This window comes from Mesoplodon bidens (genome assembly GCF_964165515.1).
Source record: "Mesoplodon bidens genome assembly, chromosome: 8".
Lineage (NCBI taxonomy): Eukaryota > Metazoa > Chordata > Mammalia > Artiodactyla > Ziphiidae > Mesoplodon > Mesoplodon bidens.
Genome location: NC_138165.1, coordinates 45,491,934 through 45,517,700, shown reverse-complemented (window position 1 = coordinate 45,517,700; position 25,767 = coordinate 45,491,934). Strand labels below are relative to the sequence as shown.

The following is a 25,767-nucleotide window of genomic DNA, read 5'->3' as shown; positions in this document are numbered from 1 at the left end:
AAAGGCCCATCTCTGGTGAGAATAAAATCCATTTCTTTTAGAAGAATGCTAAAAATCCTCTATCTTTTAGAAAATAACTCATTTCTGAGAAAATATTTGAAGAGCAGCTTTCTACTGGTCTCACTTCAGTTCTTTTCTGTTAATTTTAAGTAGATTTAAATTTCTAACTTTTTAATTAAAAAAAAAAAAAAAGTTGTGCCTCCTCTTTCCACAAGAAGGCCCCAAGCAAGTGCAGGTGAGCACAACTGCTGGGAATCTGAGCCGACACTTTCGACCTTAAGAACTACTATATTTTGCATGGTAAGGACACACATCAGATTCAGGACTCCAAGAATTCTTAGAAAGGTGTGGGATTAGGCAGGAAGTACAGTAAAACCACATTCACACGGCACATGGAATGGAAAAGCCTTCTTTTTCTTGTTTACCAGGGAAGTGAGAGGCAACCATGCAATGCCGTGTATCAGCAAATGGCAATACCAGTGTCCATTACCCCAAAGGGCTCAGATAGTGTGAGAAAATGGTTTCCGATCAATTATTCTTTCAAAGTTCAATTAAATTTAAAGATCTAACATCCAGTTGTTCTCCTTTTCAGGGACTTGAACTGTATACTGGCGCTTCTAAAGACTGAAGAGCAGGTCCAAGAATTAGAACATTTCTTGCCACTGAGACTGTAAAACAGGGTGAAAGCTATGAGTGAAAACATTTTGAGCAGTTTATACTGTTGATTCAGAGTATGTCTGAACTGAGAGGCTGTATTAAATGCCAGTCTTAAATGTATTAAACACCAGCAATGGTAATCAGCAGAGGCTTTCTTTGTGTGGTTGCAGATGAGATTCTCAGTCTGTTTTCATCTTTTGATTGGTGTCAGCAGCCTAAAGAAGTTAGGAGGCCATCTCCAAATCTACTCTACCTTCCTATTCCAAAGGCATGTTCCAGAGGGAAAGTTTCATGCAGGAAAAGACAGATGTGTGCAAAAGTATATCCTTTGACAAATTTCCACGGCATTCTACACGTTCCAACACAAAACCAACAGAAAAGAGCGCGACTTGGTCGGTCCCCTGACCAAGGCTAAGAAGATAGGTGAGAGAAAGAGGAAGACAGATATATGGGATCACTGATGCCAGTCTTACATCACTGATGAGCACATTAGTTTTCTTAAGCTGCCTCATCATAGGGGTGTCATAAGATGCGGCGCCGTGCCCGTACCCTCTCCTTTGGCCTCTGACGTATTCCGCCTAGAGTACCAGCAAGACAGCAAAGTCAGAACGGGGAGGGCCCACACAGAGGGGAAGTCTCCTTGGACCAGGGGCCACACCATGAAGCTGTCAATCCTGAGGCAAGCCTTTCCCGGGAAGTAAACCCAGGAAAGGGAGCTCATAAACGATCTGGTTGGGACTCATTCTCCACATCATAGGATTCACCTGGGGTTAGAAATACAGGACTCTCTTGGGCTTCCCTGGTGGCGCAGTGGTTGAGAGTCTGCCTGCCAATGCAGGGGACACAGGTTCGTGCCCCAGTCTGGGAAGATCCCACATGCTGTGGATCGGCTGGGCCCGTGAGCCATGGCCGCTGAGCCTGCGCATCCGGAGCCTGTGCTCCGCAACAGGAAAGGCCACAACAGTGAGAGGCCTGCGTACCTCAAAAAAAAAAAAAAAAAAAAGAAATACAGGCTTCTCTATTTGTAAAACCAGCAAAGTCTTCAAAATTTCAACTTCTTTTTAACTTGCTAGTGGTATGACCTTGGAGATTTAAAAACATATTAAAATTTTTTACACTGAAAAGTTCGTGTTAATTTCATTATTCTTAGAGATTCCACTGTTTCTTGCTGGTGATTTCATATCTTGGTTTCGAGTACTTATACAATTCCATTAACTTCTAATAAAAATACCATATAGGAGTTTTAAATTCAAAAACTTTTTAAAAATAGTATTTGCTTGTCATCAGTCATCTGAACTTTTTGTCTCCTCATAATTCCCTCCTGTTTTGTCACTTGATGTTACTTGTATCTTCCAAAAGATTGGGATCCCACGTTTGGCATTGCTGAAAGTCATACATACAACCACTATAGGTATCCTAAACGTATTTCTTCAAACAAATACTTGAGAAAACAGACAATGAAAAGAAGGTAGGATCTCTGAATTGGAGAATAGATAAGATATTCCTGAGCTCGTCTTTTGGGACTAAAACTTGCTCTCTGAAAGATCTGGTGGTTGATCATGGGGTCTCTGATCTAAAGTCTGAAAACCTGTCATAACTCAGGAGTATTCTAGATAATTGGTCTCACAAGGGAAATTAGGTAATGGGGCAATCAAGTTTGGACACATTTCTAAGTCCAACTGTTCAATAATATGAAATCTGCTAGAATTAGGCATTCCCCCTCAGCTCCCTGTACATACTTCGATCAAACACTTACAACCCCAAACTGTAATTATTTAGCCATAGACATATAGTCTGAGGGCATCTACTGCCTCTAGTTTCTAGCCCAGGCATTCAATATGTTTGCTGAATGAAAAAATAAAAGTGACTGCATCTGATATAACTTTTCAAAGCTTTTCGTGATATAATTTTCAAAGCTCTGGAGGGCTGCAGTATCTCTCTGGTTGCTAATACTGCACTTTCATTCTGGGAATCACTTTTCCTGCAAGGTCTTTAAACATCTCCTTACATCAGAGCTGCTGCTTGCCCATCTGTGTTACCTGGCTGCTCAGCTTGGCTGCCTTCTTGGCCATTTCAATGTCTGGGCGACCAAGCATGCTTAGCCCGTGGCTGCCTTCCTTGCGGTGCTTGGCTCTGTACTCCACCTGCAGCAAAGAAAACCAGTATGGGCAACACATTCTAGGTGGCCAGTGACCACCAACTACTTGTTTGCAGTGACCACTTGGGACTGGGTACCTTCTAAACACACCCTTACCTCGCTGGCCTGTTTGGCTGCCTGCGTGGCCTTCTTGATGTCTGGTCGATCGGCCACTGTTGTGTAATGCAGGTTTTCTTTAGCATCTTTTTTGTAAGCGACCTTTATTTCGAAAAAGAAAACATTTGCTCACTTGAGAGATAAGCCATCTTTCTGAAAGGAAGCTTTTATTAAAACCAAATCAACCCCACTACCGTATTTTTTAGACCACCAGATATAGAAATTAGGGTGACCACTCACTGGACCCAGCCCAGCATATACCAATGTGGGATCCACCAGCTCAAGTGGCCCCCTGAGAGTGAGAGGAGAAACTTACATTACTCTGCTTCTTGGCCACCTCCATAGCATGTTTCACCTCTGGGGGCTCCAGCATGATGGAGTAGTTGGATTTTCCTTTCTCCTTGACAAACTTCTTCTTGTAATTTGTCTAAAAAGAGCCAGAATTACTTATGTGAGCAGACAAAGCTGGGAACAGAATTGTTCTACTTGAAGAGCTATGAGAAGATCTCGAGGAAAATCCGTGGCTCTCCATTTTGGTGTCATTTTGGAACTGGGGTCTCTGATACATATTCTAGTTCTTCCCTGTCATTTCTGTCCTGGAACCTGTCATTGAACCACACACCAATCTTTGGAGAACTGATGACAAGCAAATTAAACTCTTTCATTTACCATTTCTACCTTTTTAAAATAAATGGAACCACACAGGGCTCATAAAATACAATACCATGATTATTAAAGCATTATCCATAAGGATGTAGTGGGCAGAGATTACTGAGATACAAAGAGGTGACTTTACTTCTCTAAAATTGTTCAGCAGTTTAAGGAGAGGGGAGATGATGGGAGAGGCTGATCTTTACCATGAATGCTCCCTCCCTTTATTTATTTTTTTTGTTTTTTGTTTTTTGTTTTTTGCCCTCCCTTTATTACCACTAGGTTAGTGACGTCTTATATTGCTAGACAATACATCCTATGGCCAAACCCACATCTGCCACAGTTGCCGTAGTTGGAAAGCCAATAAATATTGAGTTGTCTTTTAAACCAGCGTTCAAAATTCACATATAGGTACTGATGGTAAGAGTGAAGTAACGTAAAGGAAACTGTAAGCAAAAATGCGGCTTACAGTCTTTTGCTGGATTCTAAGGTGAAGTGCCATTGCTGCTGCCAAGAGTCCTGGGGCTGGTCACTTACATCACTGACGTTCCTGGTCACTTCCTTGACATGAATGGTGTCCCGGGTCTCCGGCAGTGTTGTGTATGAGCCCTGAGCCAAGTGCTTCTTCACATGCTGCTTGTACTTGTTCTGAGGGAAAGCACAGAGAGCTTGTTTAAATGCCTGCCTGGGGCATCAGCCCAAGACGCAAGGCAAGCCTATGGGCTGCTGGAGGGTTACCTCGGACACCAGATTGCTGACTGTCTTTGCCAGGAGGATCTGAGGTGTATCGGGCACGACATGGTAGGTTCCTCTTTCCTTGACATGTTTCTGTTTGTATTTCAGCTGCAGGGGTGAAAAAAGCATTTCTTCAGCTCCTCTGACTCTTCTGCATATTTTTATGAAGCTCCCAAGTTACTAAATAGAGCTGGGAGAATAGCATCATTGACGGAGTAGAATCATTAAACTCAGTAAAAGATCTCATGTTTGGAAATCTTGGGAAATATCAAAAAAGGATTTTATCTCATGTAAGCTGAGGCTTTAATAACAATCAGAATGAATCTTACGATGAATCTTTATACATACAGCCTTAGTTCACAGCACTTTTAAATATGTCATTGGACCCTCCCGCAAACCCTGGGAGGCATTATTATTCCTCCTTTCCAGATGAGGAAACACAGGAAGCATAGGAAGTGTATGACCCCACAGAAATGAATACGTTTCCTTATAGAGTCCAACCAGGCCTTCAGAGACCCCACTGCGGTGTGTGGATTATCTTGAGGTGCGGTATAGATCAGGAGTGGCCACCTGGCTGTAACAGCTTCCCACTGCTGCTGTTCTGCTCTGCCAAGTCACTGGTGTCGACGTGGGCAGCAGCCTCCTCTACGCTGCAGGCCCCTGGGCACTGGGCTGCAGAAGACAGCCCTGAGTGAGCTTAGGCCTCTTGGAAGGGACTGAATACTTACATCACTTTCTATTATAGAATTCTTCAGGGCCAGCACCATGTCTTTATCATCAGTGACAGAAAGCTTGCAACCTTTGAGGAACTCCCGGTCCAGCTTGTATTCAAACTGTAACAGAAGAAAGACAGAGGAAGATGGGAAAGGGTGACAGGCACAGGAGGAAGCTGGTATTTGGTTGAATTTGTAGGGAGTCCTCTTCTTAAGGGCACTATGGGGATTTGCTACCAGGATGGGGACAGGGGCTTCCTGCTGGGCCCACTGCAAGCTGGGCTCCTCCTTTCCAGCCCCAAAGCCAGGATAAAGCCCTCCTGGCTCTCCCCCGCCCCCCTCAGGACTCTGAGCCATTAGTGTTTGGGCCCAGCCATGGGAGACCAGGCTCTGTGGCCAGGCCTGCTTCCTGAGCTTGCCTTCCACACCTTACAACCCCCCTTCTTGTCCTTCTTGGATCTCAAATGAGCTAGGGTTAACACCTGTGACAGTGGTTATTATGAATAAAGATTAATTTTTCTGTCTCAGGTATGTCATGCAGTTCTGACTGCCTCTCTTATCTCACATCGCTTTGCTGTAGGGATGACTTGGCGGCCTGGATGAAGTCCGGTCGGTCAGGGGTCCATCTCCAGTGGGCTTTGTTGGCTTCATACTGCTTCTTGTAATCAAGCTGTTTTTAACAAGACAAAAACAAGTCACTTCATTCAGTGGCCTGAATTCACAACCGCACACGTGGCACAGAGGGACTCATCTTGCATTTTAACATATAACAAGACATGGTTCTTTATGCAAGAGAGAGCCCCAATTAAAATTTCTGTACCATGGATGCAACTAGTTGGCCACTCAAGTTGTCCTCTTGTGGGGCCCTTTGGCCTCAGAATAGGGGCTACAATTTTTAAAGGCTCCTGGCGAAACAATTCTTCAAACTCACCCTGTCAGTGCAGTCTAATCATCTTCAGAGTCAAGTACTTTTAATTTGTAACTAAATTCAGACTTTTTAAAAAAGTATTAAACACTTGCAGTATTTATTTCATTCCAGGCAGTTTTCAAAGTGCTTTATATATATATATTAACTCATTTACTCTTTACCACAACTGTATGAAATCAGCAGCTGAGGAACTGCCTAGAAGGGCTAAGTAAGCTGTCCAGGTGAGACAGCTAGTGAACAGTGGAGCTGGGTTTCAAACCTGGGCAGCCAGGCATCAAAGGTGCCTGTGGACTTGCTAGACTTGCATCTGAGCTGGAGAAACTGGCTGCCTTGGGCTGAACCTGAGGCACAGAAGTGAGTGTCCTTGGGAAGAGCCCTCATCATCAGGCACATTTCTTTCCTCACTCTTTTTCTTTCTCCTTTTTTTGGTCAAGGTATAATTGGTATACAATAAGATAAACATGTTTTATAAGTTAAAAATTGATCCAACTTTTCCCCATTCTATTGTGAAAATTTTCAAATGCATGAGGAGTTGCATGAATCTTACAGAGAATACCCATACACCCAGCACCTAGATTCTACAACGTACATTTTACTGCATTTGCTTTGTCCCACATCAATCCTGCTACCCATCCCTCTGTCCATCCTCAGGACACCTGTATGCTACCTGCCAGTCCCCAAAGGCATTTCAGTTTGCTGGCCCTAATAAATATAAGTTCGCTGTAGCACGAGTAGGCACTAGTTGGGTTTTATAATACTTCATTATATAACCATTTATATATTTTTAAGAAGTCGATACTCATTTAAATACACAATGTTTCTGTGGTTGAGGCTTTAAGATGCCCCATCACAAAGAAATGAGTCAGCGCAGGGAGATGTGAACAGGAGGAGGGTCTAGGCCAACTCCTGACAGCACCAAGCAGCTCAAGTGTTCTCTTTTTTTTTTTCAGGAGAAGTAGGCTCTAGAGTTTGTGGCAGGAGAAGAACATGGAGACCGGAGACACTGTCAAAAATGTAACCTTCATTTCAGAATTAAATCCCCCATTTTCCAGCATCCTAACATGGAGGCTGAGGGGGTATAACATCCATGGACCCTCCTTGCTCTTCCCCACTCTCCTTTGTGAGAACCATGGGCAGCATTTAGAGGTCAGTGTTATCAATCATGCTCTGGGGCCCAGCCCTTGATCTGGACTCACTAGAGCTCAATCACCTGAAAAGGTGTCAAAAGAGGCCATGTGCCCTACAGAAGCTGATGAACCCCTATTAGGCTTGGGGACGTTTCTGGAACTTACATTGGTGTTGACTTTGTAGGCATCCTTGGCTGCTTTGATATGAACAGCATCAGGCTCAATGGTACAGTTGGACTTAGTTCTCTGGTAAACTTCTTTGTATTTCAGCTGTGGGAGGAAACACAGGTCAATTTTTTTTTATAGCAGCCCACAAGTATCTTAACCAACAAGAAATTAAAACCATAATATAGTATAAGATACTCCTTAAGACTGAATCAGTCTGTTGTGAAGAAGGGATGCAGCCATGCAGCTATGTGACACGCACCATCCTGTCTCAGATCTTAAAACCAACTCCCCAGGCCACATTGTGTATGTTCACCAGTGTCACCATAGAATTTATGTCCTCTGAGCTTGTGCTGAAAGGGGCAGCTGGACAGCTGTTTATGTGTGTTTTCCTGTCCCCAAATCAGAAACTCCTGAGTTCAGAACATCTTGAAAACTGCTGATGGAAGAGAAGCCTTCCCCCATTGGCTCACCCAGATGGGATCAGGCTTGCCCTCCTTCCGTGCCCCTACAGTTGTAGCTGCTATCATGTCGTGTTATAATTATTTATCTGTCTATTCTTTCCATTGAGCTGAATCCCTTGAGGGCAAAGATTGTGTATCATTCATCACCTCATTCCTAGCATCAGGCACTTAGGAACCCAATAAATATTTGATGAATGAATGAACTGATGGATGAATGCTGTCATCCCTACTGTCATTGCTAGGGCCATCGCTGGTAAGTTTGGGCATGCGTGGGTTTGAATTGGAGGGGGAAAAAAGGGAAGGCTTAGCCTCTTTGAGCCCAACTGGTCATTTTTTCATGTCTAGCCTGGAATTTCTAGCTTCACCCACGTTTGCTCCTTTTAAATTTCAGGGCCCTGGGACTCCATCTGGGACTTTGCACTAGTTATTGCAGAAGGATCTTAGGTCTTACTGTGACTGAGTAAAACTGTTCTACGGAAGCCATAGTAGCGCTTACTAAACTTGCCTGATCATAAGAATCACAATTTTCTGTGCTTCACCATAGATATAGTAAATCAGTAGCTTTAGGGGACTGACTTGGAAATTCATATTTTTCATCAACATCTCAGGTTATTGTTACAATCAGAAATTTAGGGAAATGGATATAGAATTGCTTCATTTTTCTACACTGAGAGGGAATGGGCTGCTCCACATAAGGGATCTACCTTATAGATATTTATGAATACCCGATGTTCATGTTCGAAGTGTCAAAATTTATTTTAACATAAAAAATATTTTAAAAATTTTTAAATGATTTATACATTTCTGCCTTCATAAACAGTGCACTGATGTATTTAGCATTTTTCTTGGCAACTTAGAGTCAATAGTGTGAACCCATTTGTTTAGCTACCAAAGAATTCCTGAGCACCAGCCTCAGTCAAGGCTTTGGGGGGGGGACTCCATAGTTGCCTTCATTATTCTTTATGGTGCCCATATAGCCATTAAAATATTTAATCTGTTTTTTAACCAATATTATGATAGTTTTCCACCATAAAATCTAGCTATATATATGAAAATATATGAATATAATTTCTCCTCTAATTCAGAGTATTAGAATTTGATGGCTACCTTTTCCTCTTAGCCAAGACAAAACTTATAGAGTATTAATAGAGTCTATGGCACACTGCGTTTTTCAGACTGGTCTGGAAGCTTCTACTCCAGCCTCTTAGAACCCATCCACTCTGCCGTGAGATGGCCAAACCACACGGAAAGGCCACGTACAGGGGCTCCTGTCTATACAGTGGCTGAGCTCCCAGCCCAGCCGTGATCGGGCGCCAGCTCTGGGAGTGAGCCTTCCTGCCTGAGCTGCAGCGCGTGGGGTAGAGCATCCGCTCAACTGCCCACTCAGCTCACAGAACTGTGAGCCAAGAAAGCATGACTGCTGTCTCAGACCACTACATTCAGAGTGCTTGTTACACAGGAATAGATAAGTGGACCTGGGCTTGTTATATCATGTTACAAAGAGGCTAGAGTGAGAGGGGCTGCAAAGCCGTCCTGGTAACTTACATCACTGACTTCATCTTTGACCTTCTGGACATGCAGCAACATGGGTGTGTCATGGATTGTGGTGTAGCCTCTGGGTCTGGCCTTGTTGTATTCCAACTTATACAGTATCTGAAGGAGATGAAAAGGCAGAAAGAGACAACTTTATGTATCTCAATTGACATTGTAACATAATGTAAACATAGAAAGGCAACATGGTTATTCTTGTCATTGAGTGTATATAAAGGAAAGAGAATTCCATAAACTCAACAGGTGCTTTCATGCTTTCTGCTAAGGCTCCAGTGCCTCTACAATGGGGTGTCTGCCAATTTGGTTGGAACAATTCTTTACTGTAAAAGAAGAGTCCTGAGCATAGTAGGACACTTATTGTCCCTGCCTCCCTCCCTCTAAATGGCAGTAGAATCTTCCAAACAGGGACTTTCCTGGTGGGGCAGTGGTTAACAATCTGCCTGCAAATGCAGGGGACACAGGTTCGATCCCTGGTCCAGGAAGATCCCACAAGTCCGCGCGCCACAACTACTGAGCCCGTGTGCTGCAACTGCTGAAGCCCGCGCACCTAGAGCCCATGCTCCACAACAAGAAAAGCCACTGCAGTGAGAAGCCCGTGCACCATAACGAAGAGTAGCCCCCACTCACTGCAACTAGAGAAAGCCCGGGCGCAGCAACAAAGACCTAATGCAGCCAAAAAAAAACTTTTCCAAACATTGTGACCATCTAAAATGCCCCTTCACATTTGCAAGTGCTCCCCTCCAAGGCCAAAAATCCATTCAGGGTTTCTTGTACTTACATCACTAATTTGTTTGTTGACTTTTGTAGTACGTAGGTGTTCTGGAGTATCCACAACTGAGGTAAACTTGTCCTTTGTTTTTTCATAATTTTTCCTGTAGTTGATCTAAATTGTAGAGAAGAACAAGTTAACTTGAAGTAGGAGAGAGGGCTTTCAGGGACTCTAGTTTTCCTCTTGAGAGAGTCCCACGGCAAAGAGTAGGATTGTTATATAAGCCATAGGTGTGTGGGATGATGTCATGCTTTCTTAACTGGAAATGTTTATATAAATCTGTATTTGATAGCAATAGTGTAATAGAGTGAGCAAATAATAATAATAATAAATATTTTCCATATATTTTATCCACGTGGAAACTGAGGCCCAGAGAGGTTAAGAGTATGAGCTAAGGGCAAATATAGAGTGAATCTCAGAGCCAGGACTAGACCCATGTTCTCTGACTCTGGCAAGTAATGATTCGCTCACAATATGCTACATCAAATATATATGATCTCTTAAGTATGTTTCCATATTAAAGATGAAACAGATAAAAAAATGAATACATACAGTTTGAAATAGTTATTTTTAAAGACATTCATTTTTGAAATTTTCAAGTCATGATTTTTTCATGCACATAAGCGGTTTCAAGCAGTATAGACACAGAGAGCACAGCAAAATTCCATGCACAACTATCTAAAGATCATATCGGGACCAAGGTAAAAGTTCAGGCAAACAGAATGTTCATAGGAAGACCTCATCCTCCTCATTTCATGTGTTGATCTGATGTCAAACTAAAGTGATAAAACAAGTTGCTAATACAAAAGACTGATTAAAAATTTTCTTTACGTGTAGGAACAATGGCCTTTTATTAACATCGTATCTGGTAGTTAAGCAATTATCACTGTCTTTTCCTGCTTCAAATTTACCTTCCAACGTATGACAGGAAGGTGGTGGTGTGTGCTTCAGTTGACCTTGTAGGAAGGCAAGGTGATCAGCAGTGCTGTTAACAAGGGTGTGTGAGGACAGATGTGCTGGAAATAACCTAGCAAATTCAGCATCAAACTCAAGAGGGGCCATGAATATGCACAATATTCAAAGAGCTGCGCTGTCATCCTCATCTCTCCAAAATGGTACAGTGTAGTCATTATTGAGCAATGGATACATTAGATGAAAACATCAAATATTCGCATCTTTTAAATACTGTCAAATTTACTTAAGATCCTCAATCTCTAAGAAATCTACTTCTTTGGGGCAAATATTGAAAAACATAAAGTTATACCAATTTGGAAAAGTTTGAAAAACTTTGAAATAGTCTCAGTTAATATTACTTGGAATTCCAAAAGTGTCAGAAGACGTACAAAAGTTGGCTGCTACAGCACCACACTTGGCCACATCCAGAGTTCATTTACAGGGAGTGAATATTTATGCAGCTTTGTCATGTGAAACCAGCTTGGTCAGGAGGCCAGGGAAGGAAATCAGGGAAAACATAGAAATGAATGCCCCCAAGGCTTCTAAATCTCTTCTTCGCATCACATCAGACATTACCTGGCTCCATATGTATGTGTTGTAGAGGGCAGTCAACATATCTGGACGCAGAATTTCATTACATCCTTGTTTCAGAAGCATCTTGGCACTAGATTTATATTTTCTCTGTTCATGCAAAGAGCAGTGAAGCACAAAAGAGACTTGTGAAGACAGAAAAGAACATAGCTCTATATCCTGATCACCTCTGAGTGAAGAGATGTAGGCACACACACTTTGTGTTCTCACGTGTATGTGTGGGTGAAGACAAGCAAATGCATTAAAATGCCAAGCAGGGTGATGTGATATTTGCAGTTGACCATCCACAGCCCTTGTGAATGGGGAATAATAGAGCCAGTCCCACCAAAACTGCCTTACAGAAAAGGTGACATCACTGAAATAGAAAAACACAGTAAGGAGTTCTGTCTTCTTTCCTTCCGTTAATTTGTTTCTTTGTTTCTGCGTTTGCACCTTAATTCGCACCTTACAACTGCAGTTTACACACAGGCCCTCCTGAAGGATGAAGGGTGTGAGGACCCAGCTGTGCATCTCATGTTCACCACAGCACACGTGAGAACACAGAGCATGGACTGGCACACTCAAAGAGCTCGTGGGCTCTTTGGGTGGCTAGACAGATAATTTGGAACAGAACATCCCAATATCATAGGCAGAACCTATGACATCCTTGCAGCAGACGGGACGACATCTCATGAGAAACTTGGAGCACAGTACTGCTTGGCCGTCCAGGCGGCCCCATCACAGTACCTGACTGATCTGGTCGCCTGCGATCTTAGCCAGCAGATGTCTAGGCTCATCGACTACCAGGTGGTATTTATCTTTCCGCTGCTCATAATCAGCTCTGTATTTTTTCTGCTCAAACATCATATCAAATTATAGCAAGAGTACAACTTCAAGGCTATACACAAATGTCCCAAGATACTTCAGAGAGCCAGAAAAAATGTCCTTTCTAGAGGTGGGTTCCCAAAGCATCCAGGGTAATGAAAATAGGGAGGTGAACAGAATTAAGCAAAGGAAGATGGCCTGGAGAAGGCTGGGGCTTGGACTAGATTAGTTATAACATCAAAATTGAAGTACCTTGTACCTAAACATGTTCCATCTTTACATATGACGTCATTAGCAATGTTAAGTTTTATGACATCTTACATTGTATTTAAAATAAGGCACTGACAAGCTACAGGTTTACTACTTTAGGCTGTGAGAGTCAAAAGGTATATTCATGGACACATTCTAATATGCTAGTTAATTTATTTGATTATAAAAGAGACCTGGAAATCCTTCGTGAATTAGAAAAATAGAAACAAAATATATCAAGACTGTCTTCCTAGGAAGCTACCAACAGTAATTCTTCAGAGTCATCCCACCTGGAAATCTACTAAAAATAAACTAAATCAAATTTATAAACAACAAAAAAGTTATATATTGAAATAAATATACCATTGGCTACATTTTCACTTTCTGACACATTTTACTATTTTTCTAACATTGTTTTTGAATTTATGTAAATCTGTGGAAAATACAAAGATAGGAAATTAAATGTAAAAACCATCCATACATACATTAATTCATAGCTTGCTTCTTTCATCATTTTAAGCTAAATTTACCTTAAACTATTGCAAAGACAGTTCCAGGAAAAACTGGGTAGAAGGTAAAGGAATATTCTGAGTGCAAATGGACACTTCTCTGCACCAATGTATGAGTCACAATGGCAATACATTTGAAGGCGTGAATCACAACTACCCCCTTAGGGCTGCCATTTCTGTGCCTTGGTAAGGGATACTAAGTTAACTTTGAACTTCTGGGTCTTCCAACTCTACACAGAATCCTATACACTCCCTGTTGAAGGGAGTTCAGCTGAGAGTCAACAAAATCCTTTACCTCTTTGCTCTCGTCACCCAAAGGGCTGTGCTGCCCTGTGCTAGTGTGAGCAGAGGCTGTGCTGGCTGTGGGGACCTCACTCCACTCTGGACAGCCCTTTCCTTTGTTCTTATTCATGCTTTTGGCAGAGCTCATCAGCTAGTGATATTATAAGAGCCTTCCCAATGCGTAATCTTGAATCAACACTAAAATGGCTTTCCTGTCATTTTAGGTATTGGGTTTTAATCAAACGTCATTTATAGACTTAAGGAATGCTAATAGGCTCAACTGGATCAGGTCATACATACCTCATTCATCAATTGAGTTGCGAACTTGAAATGCCTATTGATTGGACAATCAGCAACATACTTGAAATCTGACTTCGTCCTTTCAAATACCTCTTTATACTTATACTAGAGAAAATAGAATATGGTTACTTGATAGCATGCTGTGATTATCTTAAGAATGAGACATGCCATTTATTGTATACAATTGTGATTAATTCATTCATAGAGATAACAAGTAATTACTGAACACACTCTGGCTCCCAAGGCAATGAAGGGTATACCCACCTCAATGTCTTAAAAACTAGCCCCCAAATACATACTTTCATTGAATGGATGTCAAATAGATCTATATTCCATATTGGACAAAAGTCCAAATCAGTTTCTTCTTTGTTTCAATACTTATAGTGATTATTATTTTACTTTGAATGTATTTCCATGTGCACTCGAAGGCAGTTTTTTTTTTGTTTTTTTTTTTTTTGCGTTACGTGGGCCTCTCAGTTGTGGCCTCTCCCATTGTGGAGCACAGGCTCCGGACACGCAGGCTCAGTGGCCATGGCTCACGGGCCCAGCTGCTCCGCGGCATGTGGGATCTTCCCAGACCGGGGCACGAACCCGTGTCCCCTGCATCAGCAGGCGAACTCCCAACCACTGCACCACCAGAGAAGCCCTCGAAGGCAGTTTTTAGTCCGTTAATTAGAAGTAGTTTTCCAGTAATGAATCAGATAATCATAATATTTTAGAGCAGGGGTATGCTAGCATCTAGATCACTACCTGTTTTTAAATAGCCCCATGAACTAAGAAAAAACTTTTTTATATAGTACTAAGGGATTGTAACAAAGAATATGTGACAGAATGAATGTGGTCCACAAAGTGTAAAGTGTTTACTATCTGGAACCTTTCAGAAAAGTGTGCTGACTTCTATTTTAGAACTCAAAGGAAGCTAATCCAACTGCTTAATTTTGTAAGTAGGAAAATGAGGCCATAAAAACAAAGTTATTTGCTTCAAGTCACACGTCAAGTTTGTAGATTAAAATAATCTCACTTTCTATTTGCTTCCATATCAAATCACCCAGAGACATATTAGGAAATTCTGGAAGAGCCATGAGGAATTGTACTGAGATGGCCTTTTATCAAATTCAAATGAGTGATGTAAATAAATGATTACTATTGTCAATGAGGCCAATACTAAAATAATTCCTGAGGAGAGTGAATAATGTAGTATATACTCCAACTTTAGGGTCAAGAAGCAAGGAGATAGGGATGGAAATATGAGAAGCTGTTTCCTCAGTACTAATTCTCTCTGTGGGCACTGGAGTACATTTCATGGATGTGGCCGTTACCGTTGAGTTGATATATACCTTGCTGTAGAGTGTCTTGTTCTTTTCAGCCAGAGTGAAGTCAGGGGTATCAAAGGCATAGCAACCGATGCCTTTAAGCCAGGTCAAATCTTCTTTATATTTTACCTGGGAGAAGAATATCACCAAAGAGTTTTAAGTACCTATCTCCAAATAGCAGTAGGTTAGGATCGATACAAGTAGAACAAATAGAAGGTCTGACCACTAAGGTATATAGAATAATAAAGTATTGAAATAATTATTTAAGAGACATTTCCAAAAATACTGATTTCTGCTCACTTTATGGTGTACTGTATTGCATATGGAATTTTTCATTTTAATACCAAGTAAAGCAATTCAAATTTAACAGGCATACTTGCCTAGAGAGTATATCATTAGCTCGGCAGCTGTATTTTCATATAAAGAGCTGAAATTTCTTTCTAAATGAGCATTGTCATGTGTCTTAATTACGTAATTGTCATGAAGTTGTCTCTTCAGTTGCTCAAAAATAGGTTATCATTTACATGAAATATATCACTTCCAGTCGTGTATTATGATGTAACACATTTAGAAGAAAAATTCGGTTTATAAATTTGAATATATTTTTCTGTCTCCTGAGTTGAAGCTCACTTATTTAGCAATGAGCTTTATGATTTAAACATCCATACACAAGAGCTAAAATTTAGTCAAGTATTTAATCAGTTTTTATGCAGTGTTTGACTTCGTTGTCATGTGGACATATTAATTTATATGTAAAAATAGAAGATTTCAAGACTCACATCACTGACTGCATCAGTGACTACTCGATGGCGGAAATGCTCAGGGTGATCAGGAATGGACTTCCAGATTCCCAGCTGGCTCATGTAGTTCTCCTTGTATTTTATCTGTGGTAAAAGCACAAAGACAGCTTTAACGTCTTACCCAAATTTAATGTAAAAAAGTCCATTTGTCTCCAGAGAGTTTTAGGAAAGGGAGGATACTTTTAAAAATTATGGTGGGTTACTGAGCCCAACACAAGTAGAAATATATAGGAGCGTACTTTACTGATGTGGTCTGTGACTTTGCGATGATAAACGATGTCTAGAGCATCCTTCACAGTGCGGTATTTCCCTTTGGTCTTTTGAAATGTTTCTTTATAGCGTACCTGGAAAGAGGAAAAGCACATGGATTATGAAGAACTACCAAGTTAAATAACTAAGCTCTTTTAACCTTGAACTCTCCTGAGCCTTATCTCTTATGTTTTCCCTTGAAAAAATTTGGAGAGATTAAAAACCTCTTTCACATCCTGGAAGAGAAAAAGGACATTCGGAGAAAACTAAAGAAATCTGCATAAAGTGTGGAGTTTAGTTAATAATAATGTATCAATATTGATTTGTGACAAATGTCCCATGGTATTGTAGGGCGGTAACAACAAGGGAAACTGGGTATAGGCTATTTGGGAACTCTCTGTACTATCGCTGCAACTTTCCTGTAAATCTAAAACTACTTAAAATAAAAAGTTTATTTAAACGTAAAACAAGCAGACAAAAAGCTCATTTGGGAGGAGAAAAAAAAAAAAAGCATAACTTTGTTGAGCCCAAGACATACTAATGTACGTGGAAAAAGGAGAAAGATTTAGTTTCTAACTCCTGGTATTAAAATGCCTTTTCCATGGAGCAGTCCTAAAATTTTATTCCATTTCAATCTTTATCTTTGTGGTATTTCAAAAGTCAACAGCTCTGACCTTAACCTAAGAATATCATAGAAGATTCATCTCATCTACACAAAATGAGTACTTCTCTGAGCACTCTGTTTTCAATCTCGAACGAATCTTTTCTTTTTGGGTAGCTGAGCAAACACATAGTGAAGGAGGCCTTTAACTTTAACTTTGTTTCTCAGATGGGTAATCTAAGATCCTTTAGCTCTACCTGTGGGGATAGCCACGGTAGATAGGCTAAATTTAATGCCACATACCAGCTGGACTATTTCAAAGGTTAGAGTTACCAGTATTGGTACTGACAAAGCCCTGGGGATAGAGCTGTCCAGTGGCGTATAATGAGCTCCAGGGGCCAATTTCACTGTGTGGACATCCCTGAGAAGTGGTGATGCAGAGCAAGCTTGGTTCAAATTAATATTCAACAGTAACCTTGAAGTGATAAAGATGGGGTTGTCACAAGAAGACAAAAACTATCCTAGCAAATAGATTTTGAGGGTAGCATATAATTTTTTCAGCTTATATTATTAAGCAAACCGACATGGTCTTCTTCCAACTAGCAGACGCCTTTTAGCGGCAACTGAAAATTTCCAACAAAATTACGGAACTAAGATATTGTTCCAATTTGCTGTACACTTTCACAATTCTGCTTAGGGATTACTGTAACCACTTAAGATGCTTGAAATCCTAGAGCTATGTTGCTAAACTGAGGGTGAGGGGGTTGCTTTGAGCTTTTGGCTGGGTTAAGTCCCAACCAGTCCTCCAGTCCTCCAGAGATCCTGGTTCTGGTAATAGGTGCAATGCATTCATAATTGGGCTCTGGGACACAAAACTGGTAAGGACTGGCCATCTAACCAGGTTGATTCATTTCATATCTTCATTAACAGATAATCTCATTACCGTTGAAAGGCACTCTGTCCTTGATCACATGGCATGGGAAATGAAAGTCTGTCCCTCTGAATTCTACAAACATGTCATTCACATGATTTAGGCGATCAAGAGAGGAGAGGAACAAACATTTTCTGAGTGTCAACTAAGAGCCCTGCACTGTGCTAGAAACGTGTATCTGTTATCTTGTTTAGTCTAATTTAATTATCACAATTCTTATCCTCATTTCGCATACAAGAAAAGAGGATCCAAAGAATTAGGTAAATTATATGGAGTCATACAGCAGGCAAATCACAGCATCAGGATTTGAAACCGTGTTTGGCTGTTTCCAAGAACAACATTTTATGGATAAGCAACATCAAGTATCCCTAGGAAATGCCACCAAAGAATTAGAAGAAGGGTCATATTTTTGCTTGGAAGAGCAATGAGAAAAGCGGTAGGTTTTCAGCATCTCTCAGCATTATTCTTAATGACTTTGCCAAATGGTATTGTTTGTGCCTGTCTGTTTGGCTTTTGTGTTTTTGTTTCTTTCCTGATCTGTACTGTGGGCCAGGACTTTGAATTATGGATATGACTGTAATATCTTATGCTTCTTAGGTGTTTCCACTTCAGCTGCCCCATCACAATGAAGAAAGAAGGGAGGGATGCATACATCACTGGCATTCCAGTAAGCCTTCTTGGCTCTGATGAGGATTGGCGTATCTGGAACTGGAGTGTACTTGTCCTTCATCTTTTCATATTGAATTTTGTACTTTTTCTAAGAAATAAAGATGGAAGAGAGAGAAATTTAAGTTCAAGTGTTTTCTTCCCTCCCAATTCACAACCATGGAACAGATCCAGCCTAGGGACACACTGGATCATGCTCGTTAAGAGAATAGCTCTGCCTTCTGTTTCTTGATGCTGTTGAGCACAACTTATAGAAATGAGCTCTCTAATCAGAGGCAGCAGGTGAAGGTTTTTTTTTAATTAATTAAATTTATTTATTTATTTTTATCTTGGCCACGCTGCATATCTTATGGGATCTCAGTTCATCACCAGGGATTGAACCCAGGACATTGCAGTGAACGAATCCTAACCACTAGACCACCAGGGAACTCCCAGCAGGTGAAGGTTTTAGCAAAGGACTTGTTTCTTTTTTTTTTTTTTTTTTTTTTTTTTGCGGTACGCGGGCCTCTCACTGTTGTGGCCTCTCCCATTGCAGAGCACAGGTTCCGGACGCGCAGGCCCAGCGGCCATGGCTCATGGGCTCAGCCACTCTGCAGCATGTGGGATCCTCCTGGACCGGGGCACGAACCCATGTGCCCTGCATCAGCAGGCGAACTCTCAACCACTGCGCCACCAGGGAAGCCCAGGATTTGTTTCTTTAGCTCAGTGCCTGGGTGAATTCCCAACTTACCTCACTGACCATGTCCTTCACGTCTTTAGCATGCTTCAAGGCTGTGGTCTGGTTTCCAGCATGATGATGTGGTCTCTCTTTGGTGGCAAGTTCAACATACAGATACTAAATGATAATAGGCACAACATTATAAATCAACTATATGCCAATAAGAATTAAAAACAAAGAATAGGGATCAGATGTTACAGAGATAAAACACCCCTTATTTAGTATTCAGTCCTCTTTACTCATTTCTAACCCTAAGATGGGAGGGCAGTGTCTACTTGTCCTGATTTTTTGTTGTTGTTGTTGTTATGTGTGTTTCTGTTTGTTTCTCCCTCTGTCTCACATTAGGAAACACATATACATGCTCCAGTCATCTAACATTCCTGCTGCTGAGTATGGTCTAGTCTAAATCCACGTGATAAAAAATGCTAATAGAAGAATGAGAGGATTCTGATAGTCTTCAACATATTCTTTTTTTCATTTTTGCCTTAATTGTGGTTTCATTTATCTGTGGACAAAATATAGGTCCTATGGAATGAATTAAAAAATTTATTTTCACCACCTGGAATCCACAGACCACTCATCCAATGACTAAAGGTGTACAGAACTTAGAAGACATGGCATTACCTGCTCATGTAAAACATACCATAGTGAAGACAGCCCCAAAGAAAACAGCTTCTTGAAGTTAAAGGGCATGAGGCTGCATCAGGACGACCAAGTGTGAGGGTCTGCTACTGACAGGAGTGGTCAGGCACACAGAACCACCCCCTGTGGCAGGTTTATGGATCTTCATGTGTGAAGGTTACCTGACTCTGAAGCTTCTGCCCTCGCCTGGCTCTTATAAGATCAGGAGTATCCGGAACTGAAGTGAAGATTGACTTCTGCTTCTTGCCTGCAGCTCTGTACACCAGCTGGACATAAAACAGTCATAACCATCATTTCTGCTTCATTGACACATTCTATGCTCTGCAGATGCCTTTATTGCTTACTTCAGAGAAAAAGCAGGGCCTCTCCCACTGCAACAATCTCAGTTTCTGTCCAATAAACCAATACATTTTTTTAACCTCCTTAGCCTTCCTTTTCTTTTTTTCCTTGTATCAAAATTAGAGACTTTCTGCAGCCTGTCCAAGTTCCAAGCCACCTGCTGTGTTCTTGTTCCCTTCTCACTTGTCCCTTCTAGGACCCTGTTCTAGCAGTTACCCTCTGCCTCTCTATATCTTCAACCCTCCCAGTGTTCCAGCCCTCTCCCTTCTTCTGCAAACAGACCCAAGTCCCTCCCTTCATTAAGCCTTTTCCAAGTTCTGCCAATAACCTTTTTCCTTTCTTTCACAACCAAGCAAACTATCTGTTTTGCCTTTTTCTCTTTTGATTAATTTCACAAGGCAATAGTTTGGCTTCTACCTAACCACTCCAATGAAGTGAATTACGTTAAGACTACCACAAACAATTACAATTGCTACATCCTAGAATGCTTTTCTGAAGCAACTGTAACTGCTCAGCAATTTCATTCCTGAACTCTGTTCTCTGCCTTCCATTCCCCCATTCTCCCTTAGGTGGCCTCCCATCTTTCTAGGCACTCCTCGGCTTCCTTCTATAGTTCTGCACTCCCCCAAAGGCTGCTATTAGCTAGAGTTAAGGGTTGGCCCCTTTTACTGTATACATTCTCCTTGGTTAACCTCATCTCTACCCAGGACCTCAACCATCAATTTGAGGTTGATGGTTTTCAAATTTTGTTAAATGGTTCCTTGATATCCTAGTCATGCAGGCCAGAAACTTGGGGAGTCATCCTAGACCCCTTCTCCCTCATTCCCACATCAAAATGGTCATGAATCCTGGGCTCCTAACTTTGTGATACTCCTTAAATCTGACCTTCTTCTCCTTTCCCACTGCCATGGCCCTAGTTCAGCCTCCTGTATTGTTTCTTTCTACACATCCTTAAGAGCCTCTAAACCACCTTCCCAAATCCTCTATTGGACACTTCACATGGCTTAACCATCTTTCACAAAACCAAGAAAGAGATTTTCTTTGAGTTCAGATCTAATTAGATGTTAATGCTCAGATCTATCCTGCTCAGAAATAATTCATCAATGACTTTTCATCAAGTCCAAGATCATTAATATATCACCCACGAGTCTTCATAACCTGGCTTCTTCTATCCTATGTCTCCAGTCTCATTTCCCAACAGTCTTCTACACTCCCCATGTGATATTTGAAACTAGTCCCAGTTTCTAGAGCTCATTATGGCCAATTTCCCATACTGTGCCTTCTACCTAGAATTTTGTTCCCACTCTTATCTGCCTGGAGAGCTCCTGGAGTCCATACTGTCTTGATCATTCCTATAGGATATCATTTATGATATTGATGTCTGTTTCTTCCCAGAGATTATGAGCCCATGGAATGCAGGAGCTCAGTTTTATCATTCTTTTATCACCTCATATTTAGATAGAAGATCTGAAAAACAGTAGTCCTCTAATAAATATTGAGGATATTTAATATAATGAGGTAAACGAGAAAGTCTAAATGGATAACAAATAAATCCTAATCACAGATAAAAATGCTGGTTGAACAGATAAAATGTAGGAAATAAATAATATGTATATACACATGTATGTACGTGTCCATTTCTTTACATGTAAATTATATATAAGTGCAAGTTGAAACAAAATATAGCTCTTCTGCTTAGGGCTGTTTTTGGTGTTACCAATGAAAGAAAGGAGATAAACAAAACAGAAATTTACTGTTTTTCCCAGGTTAAATTTTTGAATAAATCAAATCAACAAATCATAGAATTTTATGGCTAAAAGAAGCCCAAATCATTACCTAGTCCAATTCTCTAGCTCAGGAAATTAGGGTGTTAAAGTTGTGAATTAGAAAAAGTCACACAACAAATTGGAAGAAAATCTGGAACTAAGACCCACCTCTCCCATGCCATTTCTATGATTCCCTTTGAAGTGTATTTCCCCTGTACTTAGGTATGCATTGTTTATACTCCTTGGGACAACATCTCTGTTTCCTAGTACTACAGATATATATGTGTCAAGAATCTGCACAATTTAAAGATAAGTCAAAAGTCAATAACTTGAACTTTTGGCCATCGAACTTTTTACTAAGCCAGTGTTCCCAAACTCACCTGATCCTAAAACCCCCTTAGTAAGAACAGATTTGCAGGCTCTACCCCAGACCTTCTGAATCCAGGGTAGTAGCTCAAATCGGTATTTTCTCAAGCTCAGGTCATTCTACAGTGAGGCAAGTGTGAGAGAAATTGCACTACTAAAAAGTATCTATTTTTCTTCCTCAGTGTTGTTGCATAATATGCACAAAATCCCAATAGGAATTGGGAAGAAGAGAAATTAAAGTTTTAGATAATTCTGAACCTTGACAGCTGAGAGAAGTAAAGGTAGTTCAAAAGATGCCAATAAACACTTTAAGTTACCAATTTTTATTTATTTAATTATTGGCTGGAGGAGAGATGTGATACTTTAAAGCAGTGGTTTCCAACACTGCTTGAATATTAGAATCATCTGTGAGGCAGCTGAAAATATGCACATGTCCAGACATAGAGAATCTAGTGTGGGGCTTGAGGCTAGAGCCCACTCAAGGGTAGTTTTAAAATATTTCAGAGATGATTCTGATACTTAGCCAGCGTGGAGAGGCACCTTTACTGAGAAGAAACCCCATACGCATTCCTATCTGAGTGCTAGCACTGGTTGTAATAACAGAGGGAAGTGCTCAGGAAAGCAAACGTGCTCAATGTAGCATTTGTAAGAGCTGAAGAATGAATCATCCTCTGCCCTGGCTCACTCCAAGTGTAGGAGGCTGCACATCTTCTCCACTGAGGACAACGCCTGATTTGCCAAGGCTTCTTTAAGTCTAAGGACATAAGTGATCCCTAAACAGCAGCCATCAGAGTTATTAAGAATGGGGAATCAATGAAGTGGCCTGACAGCTTTATGGAGTCTGATAAATGAGTCCACAAGACAAACTGAGTTGAATGAGGATGGCCCACTGACCTATAATAGGAGCAACCATTTACATTTGTGGGGTGCCCTTACCTTTAGAAAGCACATTTCGTCCTCGGCAAACACGGACATCTGTTATGGCCAAAGCACTATAGGATACACATCTAAATAAGATGGGGGGCCAACCCTCAAGGGACCAACATAGGTGAGAGGATCAGATCTATGCACAACTAATGGCAATAAATCAGGAGCCTGGGTGCCAGGTGGGGCAGATGAAAATGAAACTAAGTTGTTTGGAATTTCCTGAGTGGGCAGCAGAGCAGAGAGCCATTGAAAAACTTTTCAAATTGCACTGCCATGATTAGGGTTCCTGACAGCAGGAATTAATGAGAGAGAAATTTTTGAAATAAATTCAGTTTGGAGACAACAATAGTGTAAGACAGAAGGACTCTCTAATCTATAAAATCATGTAAACTCTCAGCTGTCTTAGTCATAGGTAGGGCAAGTATCAATAGCCTCATCTTATTAAAAAGGGACAAAATAAGTAAATTGTGGCAAAGTGAGGTCAACTGACCTGTTTAGACAGGGTGGCCACTCTGTAATTAAAGGCAGAGGGAGATTTTGGCCCAATATAATTACCTAAAAAAAGATCGCTAGAGGAAGGAGGCCCTTGTGGTGACAGGGTTACTTACTTCACTCAGATGTGTCTTCAATTCCTGCACTTTTCTGTATTCTGGAGTGTCAAGCACCACTTTGTATTTGTCTCGCATCTTCCTTGCATTATCGGTGTACAGGTAATTAGACTTAAAAAAACAGCAATGGAAATACAAGTTGATTAATCACTTCAGGAATTGCATGTCATGGTCACATGTTGTCTTTCACATAGCTGGCATGTGCAAGCCTCACTGACCCTCCCTGTGTCCTGGAGGTCTTCCCAAGCAGGACCAAAAATAACCATCATTTAACTAAGCTCATTACCTTTTTTAGGAAGCACAGATCATCATGAGTGGGTCATGACTTGCTCAGTGAGTTAATGGCAAATTTCCCCTTAACAGAAGCTACAGACAAAGATTCCTTCTGCCCAGCTTTGTGAAGCTGTGCAGGAGGAGCTGCGTGTTGGGACGGTGTGCACTCACCCAGAGCTTCCGCAGGTGCCGGGAGCGGACCATGTCAGGAGTGTCATACAGGAAGCAGCCCAGTCCCCTCAGGATCTGCAAGTCTTCTTTGTATTTAATCTGTGTCACAAACATAGAAATATAGCTGGTCATGAGCAAATATAAATCAAGAACAAATAAGACAGAGCAGTGATACTTTTTTAGTGATGGATCTTTCATTTTGGTTCAACACATCCACCCTGTACTCTGAGTTTGCTTGAACTCAAATAAGTCATAGGTTTAAAAAAAATTTTTTTAACTTATTTATTTATTTATTTTTGGTTGCATTGGGTCTTTGTTGCTGCACTCAGGCTTTCTCTAGTTGCGGCGAGCAGGGGGTACTCTTTGTTGTAGTGTGTGGGCTTCTCATTGTGGTGGCTTCTCTTATTGTGGAGCATGGGCTCTAGGCGCGCGGGCTTCAGTAGTTGTGGCACATGGGCTCAGTTGTTGTGGCTCATGGGCTCTAGAGTGCAGGCTCAGTAGTTATGACACATGGGCTTAGTTGCTCTGCAGCATGTGGGATCTTCCCAGACCAGGGCTCAAACCCGAGTCCCCTGCATTGGCAGGTGGATTCTTAACCACTGCACCACCAGGGAAGTCCCGCAGGTTTTTAAAATTTAAATTGCTAACCCTGAACTGAGAAGAGGATATGGCTATTCTTTTATTATTATATGGATGAAAAATACCATAGATTAAATGGAGTGGTATTTTATGAGAAGTAAACATACAAGGAGAAAAGAAAAACTTCAGCAGGAAGTAGCTAAAGTGGGTGGGAGCAGGGGTGAGTAGGAGAAAGATACTAAACATGACTTGGACAGAGGCCACTTGGAGTGAGGAGCCGGTAATGATTTGGTGTTGAATGTAGAATGGTGGTCAGCCATTCTTGTATCTCCCAAGTGGTCCTCTTACTACTATTTCCATAGCTGGAGAAATATGGGGTCCTGCTTCCACACTGCTTTACCTCCAAGTTCTACACTCAGTTTAGAAGTTTACTCAATGCAAAAGGCTGCTCAAAGACTGGTTGGCTTACATGCTGAGAGCAAGCCTGCCTCTTGGTAAGAGTCTTCCAGAAAGACCCGTATGAGATGCTTACATCACTGGTGATGTCTCCCACGTAGCGGCAATGGAGCACTTGGGGTGTGAATGGCAGAGAGATCATCTGGCCTTGCATCTTGAAGAAGTCTGATTTGTAAATCAACTACAGGGAATAAAATGCCCATAAACACATAAATTAGAGACCGAATGGTTGACATTCATCCCTGGGTTCCATGGCCTCCCCTCTCTCCTAAGAAAATACCCACCTCGCTGACAGCTTCTTGTGTCTTCCTGACTTGGCGGATTTCAGGCGTGTCGGGAGTTGTGTGGATCTTGTCTTTCAGTTTGTGGTACAACTGTCGATACAGTCTCTACATTGGAGGGAAAACCATTCCAGATGGTTAGTGTAGGATGATGAGGGCATCTATACACTAATCAACAATCAAATATTGTACATATTTAAAGAGCCATGAGAAGTGAGATTAAGGATACAGAAAATGATTGAAATTAGAAAAAATAGAAAGTGATATTTATTTTGTTTGGGTGAAGAATTCTGAGCACAGTCTTTCCACTTTCTATCAGATGGCTGGATAGTAGGGTTAGATATTCAGACCAATAGTTTATGTAGAAAACCAGGTTTA

The 25,767-nt window shown here is 41.2% G+C and overlaps 1 protein-coding gene across 1 annotated transcript in view; it reads right to left on the bottom strand.

Moving 5' to 3' along the window:
- NEB (nebulin) overlaps window positions 1-25,767 on the bottom strand; it is a 289,834-nt gene that overhangs the window by 38,909 nt on the left and 225,158 nt on the right. Inside the window, exons 119-140 of the mRNA XM_081243154.1 lie at window positions 25,393-25,497; window positions 25,185-25,289; window positions 24,074-24,172; window positions 23,630-23,740; window positions 19,785-19,889; window positions 18,994-19,098; window positions 18,250-18,354; window positions 16,056-16,160; window positions 15,796-15,900; window positions 15,041-15,145; window positions 13,704-13,808; window positions 11,545-11,649; window positions 10,024-10,128; window positions 9,240-9,347; window positions 7,231-7,335; window positions 5,576-5,680; window positions 5,026-5,130; window positions 4,301-4,405; window positions 4,100-4,210; window positions 3,228-3,338; window positions 2,912-3,013; window positions 2,697-2,801 (exon numbers count right to left, since the gene is read on the bottom strand). Coding sequence (XP_081099280.1) covers window positions 2,697-2,801; window positions 2,912-3,013; window positions 3,228-3,338; window positions 4,100-4,210; window positions 4,301-4,405; window positions 5,026-5,130; window positions 5,576-5,680; window positions 7,231-7,335; window positions 9,240-9,347; window positions 10,024-10,128; window positions 11,545-11,649; window positions 13,704-13,808; window positions 15,041-15,145; window positions 15,796-15,900; window positions 16,056-16,160; window positions 18,250-18,354; window positions 18,994-19,098; window positions 19,785-19,889; window positions 23,630-23,740; window positions 24,074-24,172; window positions 25,185-25,289; window positions 25,393-25,497 — 2,322 coding nt within the window. The remainder of the gene's footprint in view (window positions 1-2,696; window positions 2,802-2,911; window positions 3,014-3,227; window positions 3,339-4,099; window positions 4,211-4,300; window positions 4,406-5,025; window positions 5,131-5,575; window positions 5,681-7,230; window positions 7,336-9,239; window positions 9,348-10,023; window positions 10,129-11,544; window positions 11,650-13,703; window positions 13,809-15,040; window positions 15,146-15,795; window positions 15,901-16,055; window positions 16,161-18,249; window positions 18,355-18,993; window positions 19,099-19,784; window positions 19,890-23,629; window positions 23,741-24,073; window positions 24,173-25,184; window positions 25,290-25,392; window positions 25,498-25,767) is intronic.